The sequence below is a fragment of the Arvicanthis niloticus genome, chromosome 20 (assembly GCF_011762505.2).
Source record: "Arvicanthis niloticus isolate mArvNil1 chromosome 20, mArvNil1.pat.X, whole genome shotgun sequence".
Taxonomy (NCBI): domain Eukaryota; kingdom Metazoa; phylum Chordata; class Mammalia; order Rodentia; family Muridae; genus Arvicanthis; species Arvicanthis niloticus.
Genome location: NC_047677.1, coordinates 48,700,524 through 48,712,544, shown reverse-complemented (window position 1 = coordinate 48,712,544; position 12,021 = coordinate 48,700,524). Strand labels below are relative to the sequence as shown.

At 47.7% G+C, this 12,021-nt stretch overlaps 1 protein-coding gene across 1 annotated transcript; it reads right to left on the bottom strand.

Moving 5' to 3' along the window:
* Nucleotides 1-88: 88 nt before the first annotated feature.
* On the bottom strand, nucleotides 89-10,135 carry LOC117724155 (H-2 class II histocompatibility antigen, I-E beta chain). The gene is made up of 6 exons (XM_034523765.2): nucleotides 9,967-10,135; nucleotides 5,418-5,687; nucleotides 1,915-2,196; nucleotides 1,141-1,251; nucleotides 716-739; nucleotides 89-414 (listed from the first exon to the last, which is right to left on the bottom strand). The coding sequence occupies exons 1-6, from the start codon at nucleotides 10,058-10,060 to the stop codon at nucleotides 401-403; spliced, it is 795 nt and encodes a 264-aa protein (XP_034379656.1). The 5' UTR covers nucleotides 10,061-10,135; the 3' UTR covers nucleotides 89-400.
* Nucleotides 10,136-12,021: the final 1,886 nt, after the last annotated feature.

Genomic DNA, 12,021 nt, shown 5'->3' with positions numbered 1-12,021 from the left:
TGCCCCATGCTTATTATGCATGAACAGTGTCTTACAGTGGCGTTTCTTCTATCTTTGGTAGTTCTTCTGCTTGAAACTTTGAGGCAGATGACTTTCATTCTTTGTTTATTTGAGAAAAACGTAAAAAAGCATATAACAGCAGACTGGCTCAAAAACACCAGACAAAGGGCAAGGGACAAAAGGTATCAGGGGAGGTGAGGAGAGGGGCCTCTGTCCCAGAGGGTGCAAGGCCTGTCCAGGGGCTAAGCAGCCATCAGGAGCACAGATCTCCAAGATAGAGAATCAGGAGGAGCCAGGTCCTGGGAGAGCATGTCTCTGGAGGAATGTGGGCCAAACAGGACATGTTTTGATGATGTGGAGACAGGGAGAGAACTCCTTACTTCAGCCTTATGGCCTCAACTCAGCTCAGAAGTCCTGCAGAACACAGAGAACAGGGGTGTTTCTAGACCTAACCTAATTCTGCAGTGGCTTCTCTGACCACCTCAGGCCTCTCCTGACAACATGGCAGGGAGCAGAGAGGAACTTCTCACGTCCCGAGTCAATGCTGCTTAAGAGCACAGGCCTTCAGTAAGTTCAGGGAGCAAGACTCAGTGCAAACTGCCTGGCCAGGCCTGGATCTCAGTCTTCCCCATTGTTCTGCCCTGTGTCCATCACCCCAGGACCCATACTGTATGGAAAACAGATCTATCTCTGAGAAAAGACGGAAGGTCGTTACCTGTTGGCTGAAGTCCAGACTGTCCTAGAAAAGAGAGAATGAAATAGATGCTTACATGCATGGTAGCAGATTTGTCCCCAGACACATGTCCCCAGACTCTGAACTGTTGCCTGAGATTCCTCTGGTAACACCACCCAAAGCACACAAGTCCAAGAGGAGCATGGACAGAGGGAGGGGCTCAGGGAGCTTCAATCACCAGCAGTGCCCATGGCTCTTCCCCAGTCTTCCTCTGTCCTCAGGTCTCAAGCCAGAATCACCTTAACTGTTCCCATGTGTTATCCCTCCTCAGGGTTCAATCAAGTAACTACAGACTGTTGTGTCCAGAGTCCATTGAGTGCTGAGGTCACAGGACCAATGTCCTCAGAACAAAGCCATGGTTCTTCCCAGAAACGCTATGGAGCCGAGGCCCCCACCTGGCTCCTTACCTTTCTGGTTCCTGAAGTAGATGAACAGCCCAGCTCCAAGGAAAAGCAGACCCAGCACGAAGCCCCCGACTCCACTCAGCATCTTGTTTTGTGCAGATGAGGACTGCGCCTCTGAGAAGGGAAGCCAAAGGTTTGGAGAAATTTAGCCCAAATCCCATGTCCACTGAGGACCCCTGAGACTCAGAGCTTTGAGACCAAGGAAGAAGCGTGTTCTAGAAGAGCTGGAAGTGCACACTCCTGGTCATGTTGAGAAACAAACCAAACAGGAAGAGGCTCACACCATGAAGAGCCTTAAATATGGCCACACTGAGCTGAGCTGACAGGAAGCCGCTGAGCTCTGAGGGGAAGCAAAGGCAGAGCTGTGACCCTGAGGTCAGCCATGAGTCTGCACTGCTCCTTGTTCATCCTTATCACCAGCAGCAAAGAAACCCAACCCAGCCAGAGGCAGAGGCTGTGCCAGGGCCAAGAAGATTCCAGGGCCTGTGATATCACTGGCAGGATCAGATGAGTATATGGGGGCATAACTGCTTCCCAGGGGGCAAAGGTGCTTGTAGAAGCTTCACACACCTACCCTGTGAGCCATGCTGAAAGAGAGGATAGCACAAAACCAGTGGAAAGAGTGTGTGGGTGGAGAAAGCTGACAAGCAGGGCTAAGCCACGCCCCTTCCATGCTGGGCAGGCATTCATAGGGTCAGAAAAGGTTGACAGGCAGGGATAAGCCACGCCCCCTCCCTGGTGGGCGAGCATTCACAGAGTCTAGAAGTTACCACTCACTCCACTCCACTGTGACAGGGCTGGCCAGGCTGGGATGCTCCACCTGGCAGGTGTAAACATCTCCACCCTGAGGAACCATCTCCAGCATCACCAGCGTCTGGAAGGTCCAGTCTCCATTTAGGATCAGGCCCGTGGACACGACTCCAGCCTTCTCCTCCTCACCATTCCGGAACCATCTGACTTCAACGCTGCCAGGGTAGAAATCACTCACAGAGCAGACCAGGAGGTTGTGGTGTCCCAGAGGCTGTGTCTTTGTAGTGTACACAGTCACCTTGGGCTCAACTAGAGGAGAGAGTTAAGAAGGAGCCATGAGGGCAGGGCTGTCTTCCCTGTGGGCTGCCTGCCTGCCTCCATCCACGCAGGTTGGAGTCCAGGCAGGCCTAAGGTTCTGCCACATAGTCACCCAGGACTTAGGTTCTGTTTTCACCATTTACTGTCAGCTCTGCTCTCAGGAGGAATCACCAGCTGGAGGTGAAGCTCCAGGCAGGGAGAGACAGGCTCTCCTCTCAGCTGTGGTAATTTTACCAACAGCTAAGTGACACCCACATGTCCTGTGGGTGTAAGCGCATTGGTTCTGTCTCTTCTTGTCTGTAGATGGTGACAGTTCTGTGTGTGAGACAGGAAGACTTACTGAGAGTTCCTCTTTTCTCATCTGTTTTGGTAGAACTCTAAATAAATCCACTTTGCTATATCTGACATCATCACTCTCTTGATGTCTGCTACACGGGGATTCACAGACACATCAGCAGGGGCCAGACAGTGTGAGCTGTGGGGATTGTGAGCCGAGCTGCAGTCTGCACCCTAACCCATCCATAGCAGTGGACAAGCAACAGGTGTCTGTTCTGGGGGAGGATCTTCTCCCAGCTGAAGAAGCTTGGCCATTTTTCTTGTGTGTGTGTTTTGTCTACACAAGACATTACAGTCACTCACATAACCCATTATTGTAAATAATCTCTTGATCCATTAAAATTAGTTAAAGAGGCCTTCATTTTCTTTGGTTATTTTCAGTTCATCTCACTACAATCTTCTGAAGCTGAGTGAAGAATCTGTCATCCCACCTTGAGTTATGGAGAAGTTGTTGTCTCCCCCAACCTTGAGTTGTGCAATCAGGATTGGGGGTTTCAACATCACAAACTGTCCTGTGTAGTTTTCTGTTCAATTGACACAGCTAAAGTCATTTGAGAGGAGGGAACCTCCTCCATAAGACTGGGATGTAGACAAGCCTGTAGGACATTTTCTTAATTAGTGATTTATGGGATGGCCCCGCCCACTATGAGCAGTGCTGTCCCTGGGCTGTTGGTCCTGGGCTGTATCAGAAAGCAGGCTGAGCAGGTTATGAGGAGCAAGCCACTCTCCATGGCCTCTGCATCAGCACCTGTTTCCAAGTTCCTGCCCTGCTGGAGTTTCTGCCTTGACTTCCTTTACTTATGAAAAACATACTGAAGTGTGAGCTAAGTAAGCCCAATATTAATTGTAATTGGTTTGTGGACCTACATCCCAACCTTGGACTTCAGACTTAGGAATTCCACCTCGGTCCCAGCCTCTGCCTAGGAATATGGGTTCTCCTCTCGGGTCCAACCCACTCACCAGGCACTCTGCCAAGAGCCTTAGCTCCCAAGGACCCGAACAAAAGCCTGGTCTTTTCTTCTCACTAGTGGAGAGTTCAAACACCTTGGACTTGAACCTAATCCACCATCTACCACAGTTCTACCCCAGGCTAGTCAGCAGAAAGCCACCCCACTCTCGGGCCCGTAAAGGCTCTAAAAATGGATACAAGGTCTAAAACCTCGATGTCCAGACATCAAGGCGTTGTGTGCAGCAATGTTTATCTAAACTAGGTTTACCTCAGACGTTGCCTTCATTCAAAACGACAGATTTTCTAAAAACTGTGGACACACATGCTTCAGTCTGAACTTCTCTGGATCCAGGATTTTGGCAACCGAGTTCTGACAGCCCCTCCCTTCTCCTGCAGCAACTCCTGTGTTTCGGCTTCAGTGGCTGCATACATGTAGATCCTGGCACCACCCAGCCCGTGACACCATCATGTGACCTCCCTCGTGTCTTATGCAGCATTGGCAGCACTCTGTGGCAGCCACAGGGGCGGAAACTGCCATTGGCTTTACTGTGCCTGTCCCAGCCCCTGTGTGGCAGCCTGTGTGCATCCTTAGTGGACAGCAGCAGAGCGATGCAGTAAAACAGAACACTGTGCTGGGCGTGCCCACTTCCTCTGCCCACAGCAGGCTGCCAGCAACAGCTCCACGAGCTGGGGGTGGGGGGAGGGGAAGTAGAAGCAGTAGAGGTAGGAGGGGGCCTTAAGTTGCAAGCCAAACAATCACTATGTTACTCAGCCTTGTATATTCCAGGCGGACAGTGAAAACCACAAGGAAAGCATAAAGACACGACTGGTCGCCATCTTTGTTGCGGGGGGGGGGGGGGGGGGTGGAGAAACCTCATCACTTCATAGCCATCTTTGTTAAGGGCAGGCAGGCCATGAATGTCAGCCATCTTAGTAAAGGGCAGTCACATGACTGTGCCATCTGTGTTATGAGAAAGTCAAGTCTTCACCGCAATCTTTACTGAGAGTTGCCAGGTATTTTTCAGTACCTTGCTGACAGCCAAATCTAAATTTTCTGTCTTTTAAACTATAGCTCTTCGGATAAACTAAGTAATACAGAAAACAATGGTCTATAATAATAATGTACTAAAATACATATGTACTAAGTATAGTAAGTATTATATAATAATGTACTAATTAATATAATTATATATAATTGTACTAAGTATATAATAATGTACTAAAATACAGTAGGATCAGCAAAATTGCCAGCTTCTCTGTCAACTGCAGTATAATTTAAAAAGTTTTTAATAGTAAAAACTTCATTTTAAAGCGTGGTTTTTAAGGCCCAAACGTTACAAGTATGAAACCTAAAATCCTAGTCTTAAGAAAGCTACTAAATTATTGTTAAGTTGCAAATGATAATTTAAAAATATGAGTCATGTCCGTCCAAGGAACCTGCAGAACCAGCTTCTGTATCTGTCTTATCAAGAGAGAAGGAGAAGAAAAGTAAAATTTTAGAAAAAAAAAACTTGAGTTGCAACCTGAGACTCAAACCCTGTACTTGGCTGAGGCCGTAGGCACACCGGGCAGGCTGCTCTCCCTTTGGGAGGAGAGCGGCTTTGTTTTCCTCTGTCCACCCCTCTCCTAACCCTTCAACTTAAGGTGAAAGTATGTCTACTGCAGTTTTCACCCTCACTTCTCTGTCCTGGGCATCTTGACATTTTTCTCGGGCCGGTGAGGAGATCAGGAGTTAACAGCGCAGCTGCTCCTGTGGAGGATGAACTCTTTCCCCGGCCATGAGACACCTTAAAGGCTCCTGTGGCTTCAGCTGGAGGAACCCAGCATCCCCTGCGGCTCCTGCGCACATGCGCACGCAGCTCCTGCTGCTCCCTCACAGTCCCACCCTCTCCGTGGCTCCGCCCCCACCCATCCAGTCAGGTCTCACCTCTCCGCTGCACAGCGAAGCTATCAAAGACCCCGTAGTTGTATCTGCAGTACGTGTCCACTGCGGCCCGCGCATCCTCCAGGACCCCCTGCTGGCTGTTCCAGTACTCGGCGTCAGGCCGCCCCAGCTCGGTCACCGCGCGGTACTCGCCCACGTCGCTGTCGAAGCGCGCGTACTCCTCCCGGTTGTAGATGTATCTGTCCAGAAACCGCACGCGCTGCGTCCCGTTGTAGAAATGACATTCATGTTTAACTTGTTCCAAAAACCGTGCTGTGGAGACAAGAAATATCTTCTCTGGAGTCTCTCTTCAGCTGCCCAAAAGGACCAGACCAGGGAAGCACAGCCGAGCCCCCTCTGATGTCACAGTACCCCATCTGTCTGAGGATACACACCCTGACCCAGCCAGAGAATAACGGCTTAAATAGAGGAAAGGTGGAGGAACTCGGGAGAATCGCTCCCTGCTCCTAGGAAGGAAAGGACAGTCCTCCCTTCAGTACACTTCCCCCTTAATTCTTTCACCCTCACTGTGGCCTCCAGGTGCACAGAGACAGGTTGACCGGCCATTTTATTACCCAGGTATATTTTTTCCTTAAAAAATATTTTTTAATAAATTATATTCTGTTCACAGTTTCCCTCAACCCCTTCCAGACCTTCTCCACCTCTCCATCTACCCAAATCCACACTTGTTTTCTGTCTACATTAGAAAGCAAACAGGCATTCAAGAAGAAAAAAAATACAGAAAAAAATCCAAATAAAAATTATCAGAAACACAGAGACACACATTCACACACACAGAGGAATAACATAAAAATACACAAAATCAAACCAAAATATAGAAACAAAAGATATAAAGGGGGAAAAAACTTCTCCAAGAATAGTATTGAATCCACTTTGTGTTGGAACATCTACACCTGGGCTTGCGACCTGCCCTTGGATGTGGTTTATACTCAGTGAGACTCTTATTCTTTGAGATTGTCATATAATGGCAACCTTTCCCCCTTCCTGTTCCTTACCCTGAAGTCTCTAATGATGTTGGTATTCTGATGTTAATTCTGCTTCCACAAGAGGGGCCCCCTATAAGCAGTCCATCACATGCTCAGGTGATCTCATGGGAACCTTCTCCCCATTTTAACTGGTCAATAAAGCCTAGAGCCTGGGAGTGGGGACTGGAAGGGAAAGGTGGGACTGGAGGTTTGAGAGTGGTGACAGGGAGGGAGGCAGAAGAGGATGAAGGGGAAGGAGAGAGGACTGAAGAACAGCAGGAGGAAGCCATGATGGATGAGAACCATGTGGCCAGGAGAAACCACAATTAGCAAGAGGTCTTATAGCTGGAGAGTAAGTTAGTATAGTGTCAGATCTGCCCAGTCTAGACTTATAGCTTATAGTTATAATAACTGGACTGTGTGGTTTTTATGAAATTCTAAAGCCTCTAACACACTTCCTACCAATAGCTGATCAATTTAATTATTACCTTATGCCAGAGGCCTTATATGAGATCTTATGTGTGTTAAATACAGTAGATGACTCTATTCCTGATCATTTGTTATAGCTAAATAAACAATACAGTCATTATATATATATATATATATATATATATATATATATATATTTCCTAAATATATAAATAGACATTTCTCCATCTGTATAATGTAAAATAATATGTATTTTTAGGGCTATGTGGGATTGGATGACCAATAGGTGTGCTCTTCCCTGGGGAGACTATTTCTCACACCCCAGCATTCCTCAGCTGCCTGTGGTCCCTTGTGTAGGGCTACAGTCCTGTGTGCTTCCCTGTCACACGGTCTTAGTCAGGGCCACTCTTCCCTGCTCAGTTAAGTCTGGACGTTGTTACTGGTCCTGCAGCAAAAAAAGGGGGAAGTGGCCCATTTGGTATAAACTTGAGAATAGAACAACCCTGTCACAGGCGATCTAGGACAGACAGGTGTTGGTGTCCAGAATCAGGTCACTTCCCCAAAGAGCAGCACCCCACATATGTAGCTCTTGTATTCCAGCACCGCAGGGGTCAGCAGGCTGTGCCCCCTCCTGATCCCACACCTGCCCCACCTGGAGCTAAGCTGGAAACCAGGACTCACAGCTCAGAGGACACCTCCCTCCCACCTCTCATGCTCAAGCTCCTTAACACATCACATAGAGCACAGTAAATCTTTCTCGGTGCCCGCCCTGTGCAGGCCTGCGCTGCCCATGGGACTCCAAAGAGGAGAAATAGGTGCCTCCCTCCACGTCAGAGATTTAAACTGTGAAGGTGGGGAAGAGGAGAGGGGGTGGAGTTTCATTAACAGGAAGCCTTGAGTGACAGGAGAGGCAGAAAAGCACACTGGGGACTGACTGTGAAGACCTGTCACAGATGTGAGCCAGAAGAGGGTGGTGGCTGCAATTGTCAGAAGAGAGGATAGAGGGGAGATGTAGGGACAACTCTGAGGTAACACATCAGCCAACACTGAGTTCATGAACAACAGACCACAGGGCATGAGGGCAGCGGTGAGAGATGAGACTTTGGGGATCAAGAGCAGGCCAACTCAAAAGCCTCGGAGTTGATGGGAGCTTTCTCTATTTTAGTAAGAGGAAATTACTGGGGATGTTTCTGGAAATTGAGACCATGATCCCAATACTGAGCCACAATCTCTTATCTGAATTACAGATGCAGAGAATTCACAAAGCAGACTATTTTAAAATCAAATGTCGTATGTGACCCCAGGGGAAAGGTGAGGCCGTGTCTCCACACTCTGGTGGGTCAGTCAGTCATGTGAGCGTCTCTAGTCTCAATAGAGGAAGACACATCAGATGTGTGTCTTTTCATCTTCACATTAAATCTAACTCATATTTGTTAAAAGCAACTGAAATAAACGCAAGCACCAGACATCAATCTCACAACCACTCAGAAGGAGGAAGACGTTTGGTGCATTTTGTGAGAAATATTTGCAGCAGTCATCACTGTGGCTCGTGACTTTAAAAGAGAGATCACTGAGAGTTTCAGAGATGGAATCACTCGTCCCTGTGTTTGAGACAACACAGACGATAGTGAGGAGAATGGGTTTGATTTTTGTAAAAGATAGAATGGAAGGAAAAGGACAATTTGGAAGCCGTGAGAATGGTCCATGTGACAGATGATGATGCAAGGTCAGGAGTCTGGTCTGTGGGAGGGGCAATGAGGTCATAGGTAGTGAGGAAACTTCTGAGTGCCCTTTGATGATAGAGGTGATAACAGCTTACAGAGAGGAAGCACACAGTGGGGCAGCAGGACTGTAATGCTTTACACACCATCCCTCCCAGTCCTCAGACAGCTCTGTGAAAAAGATCATCTCTCCTCCATTTTACATTCAGCCAAAGCATCGAGGGTCAGAGGGCTTGCCCACAGTCCCCGCATTCTGGAGTCACAGACGATTTTTTAATTATTTATTTTCATTTGATGTATACTGGTGCTTTGCCTGCATGTGTGTCTGTGTGAAGATGTTGGAACTCCAGGAGCTGGAGTTCAGACAGTGGTGAGCCGCCCTGTGGGTGCTGGGAATTGAACCCAGGTTCTCTGAAAGCACTTAACCACTGAGCCATCTCTCCAGCTCAAGGTCACAGATTTTAACAGTGTTAGTAACCCCATCTTTTATCCCCCACATATATATCACAGACTTTGATTTTTCTGTGTGTGATGAATGTGTGGGTTATGAAACTAGGGAGAGGATCATACGATGCAAAGAGAAGTCAGATCCTTTTAATAGGTTCAGGCCACAGAATGTGAGAGAAAAATAAAATATAAAATTTTCAGATCACAAACACTAAACAGGCTCTAACTTGACTCTGAATCTCAGAACAGTCCACAGACACCCATCATTTCGAAGGCCATTTCCAGATCTAAGAACCTCAGCATTGGCTGCTGTGTGCTCCCAAGGAGAAAGGGAAACACCAACCACCACCCAGAGGTTCCGCACTGGAACAGGCAGCACAAGGAGTCAGGGAGACAGAAAGAGGGAGCCCTGGGTTCAGCCTCACAGGTGGCCAGGCAGCTGCCTCACAGCCTGCAGAGGATGCACAGGGCTCTCCCTGCGATGCCCTCACTGTCCCCTGACTCTGTGACGCTCTCACAGAAATCTGATTACATCAATGTTTTACTCTTTTTATCTTTGCCTAAAACAACAAAAAAACACACATAAAATTAGAATAGAAACACACATAGGAAGTTCTATTTTTAAAGAGAAACCTGTTTGGCATAGCTCAACACAATGAAGACAGGGCATGTCCCAGGAGTGAATTTAACATCATGATTTATCAATCTTCCCAGGGACCTAAGAGAATATGACACAAGGTATAGACTTTACTGGGAGAAACTTGAAAAGCAATGACAGAGGCCTCTCACACAGATCTGAGAGTACAAACATCCAGGCTTCTATTTAGGGACATAGTTTAGAGTTCATGTGAGGACTGTGCGAGGTCACAGAAAACATCAATAGTTTCAAGGGACTCGGCCAGGACAGTGAGGAAGTTAGCTCCTTCCTTCCCCCACCCGAGCAGCCCAGCACCTGAGGTGTACACTTACGTCTGGGGTCTCTGATCAAAGCCACGGGAGGGCTCAGTACTGTCAGCAACAGGATCACAACTGCCACGCAGGGAACTCGTCGGAGCCACATCATGCTGGAGGAGCGGAGACGCAGCAGTCAGAGGGGAAGACAAGCTTCAGACTAGAACTTTATTCTCTTTACTCATTGCTAAGATAATAAGAACCAGGGGATTCACTGCCTTGCCACTGGATTGGGTAACGCCAGTGCGGGGAGCCAATCAGAAGCAAGGGAGACCAGCATCATCAGTTGCTAGTTAGAGATTCAGTATGAAGGTCCCTTACAGAAACTTGCAGTTCTCTTCATTGAAAAGATACTCAGCCTGGGCTGGTGGCCCGTGCCTCATATTCTAGCACTCAGGAGGCAGAGGCAGCTGGGTTTCTGTAAGTTACAAGTCAGGCTGGTCTACATAGTAAGACCCTGTCTCTAATAAAAAAACGAACAAACAATAACAACAAATCACAAACAAAAGGAGAGTAGGCTTTTGGATTGGGGTTATTTTGTTCTTGTCTTGTCTTGTCTTGTCTTGTTTTGTTTTAATAGGAAATGAATTTGGGAGGGAAGCATGTTGGAAGGTTCCAGAAGAAGCTGGAAGGAGGTAGTGGGTTGTGGATAGGATCAAAATACATTGTATACACATATAACCTGTTCTGGGTATAAATTATATATTGTTTTTAAAAGGATAATTTTTTCCTTTTTTTAAAGCTGGATCCAGTTGCAGCTGAAACACTTTAACCAGGCCGCGAAGCTGGGCCAGCTCTGGGATGATCTGTCATTCACTAAGCAGTTTAAGCACTAGGGGAATAGTCACCTTTCCTACATAAAGCTGTGGGGACAGCTGTATGTTTGAAGCTGTGTGCGAGCAAAGGAGGTGAAGAAAGACGACTGTGAAGCCCAGCACCTTTAGCCTGGCGCTCACTGCACTTCAGCTCAATGGTGTAGATGTCAAAAGTGATTGAAGTGCACCCACTTCAGGCAAAGTCGCCACTGTCTCACATCCTAGAGCTGGAGATGTCTGTGGCACTGTGGACTCCTCCAAGAGCAGCCTTCCCTGGTAACTGATGACGTGCAGAACTTGGCCTCCTGATTGGACCGCGGAGTTTGTACCTCTGTGACGCTATGGACGCCTCCAGTAGCAACCTTCCCTGGTAACTGATGACGTAGAAGAACTCAGTCTCTTGATTGGACCGTGGAGTCTTCACGTCTTCAGTTAGGGAAATTCTAACAAGCTAATGGAAAATTAAGGTTAGACATGGTGTAGTCCTGACACAAGCAGAGTGTCCAGCTTGCTGAAACCCAGAACTGTTACTGATTTCAGTGGCACCCTCAAAAGCACAGAGGAGGGTCCCGGTTGCTATCCAAAGCCCATTCCTCAAGGGAGACACTCTAAGCAGAGCCTGGAAATCCTGGGGAGATGAGAGTGGGGTTCAGTTAAAGTGCTGAGAGCGAGAGTGTGGAGAGCATGGCAGAGCTGGATCAGGACTGAAGCAGTTCTCTGGCCTGGTGGGTGGCCTTGGGAGATGTGTTCATCCATTCGTTAGCACAGCAGGCTGAGGTCAGATCTAGAATTGTCATGGATGCTCAGGGAGGGAACTAGACTTCTCACAGCACTGAAGATTAATGTTGTACATGGGAAGAGTTTAAGTTCTTTTCCCATCTGGATCTCTCACCAACTGCTCCATGGCAAACTATCAACCTCCTTAGAGTTTAAACTAACACTGGGCAGATTGAACCTAAGACCTCATGCATGCTGGGCAAAAGCCTCCCACTGAGATACAGGCCCAGATCTCTCTCTACTTTGAGGCTGGACTCATTAATTGCCCAGGTGAGCCTTGAACTTGTAACCCTCCTGCCTTAGCCTCTGGACTTGCTCAGATCACAGACTTGTGCTAAAAGGCACAGGTGGAAAAATTATTACATTTTAAATTTTTATTACATGTATTTATCTAGTGTACACACACGTGTGTGTATGTGTGAGGAGACAGAGAGAGAGAGAGAGAGAGAGAGAGAGAGAGAGAGAGAGAGAGAGGAGAGAG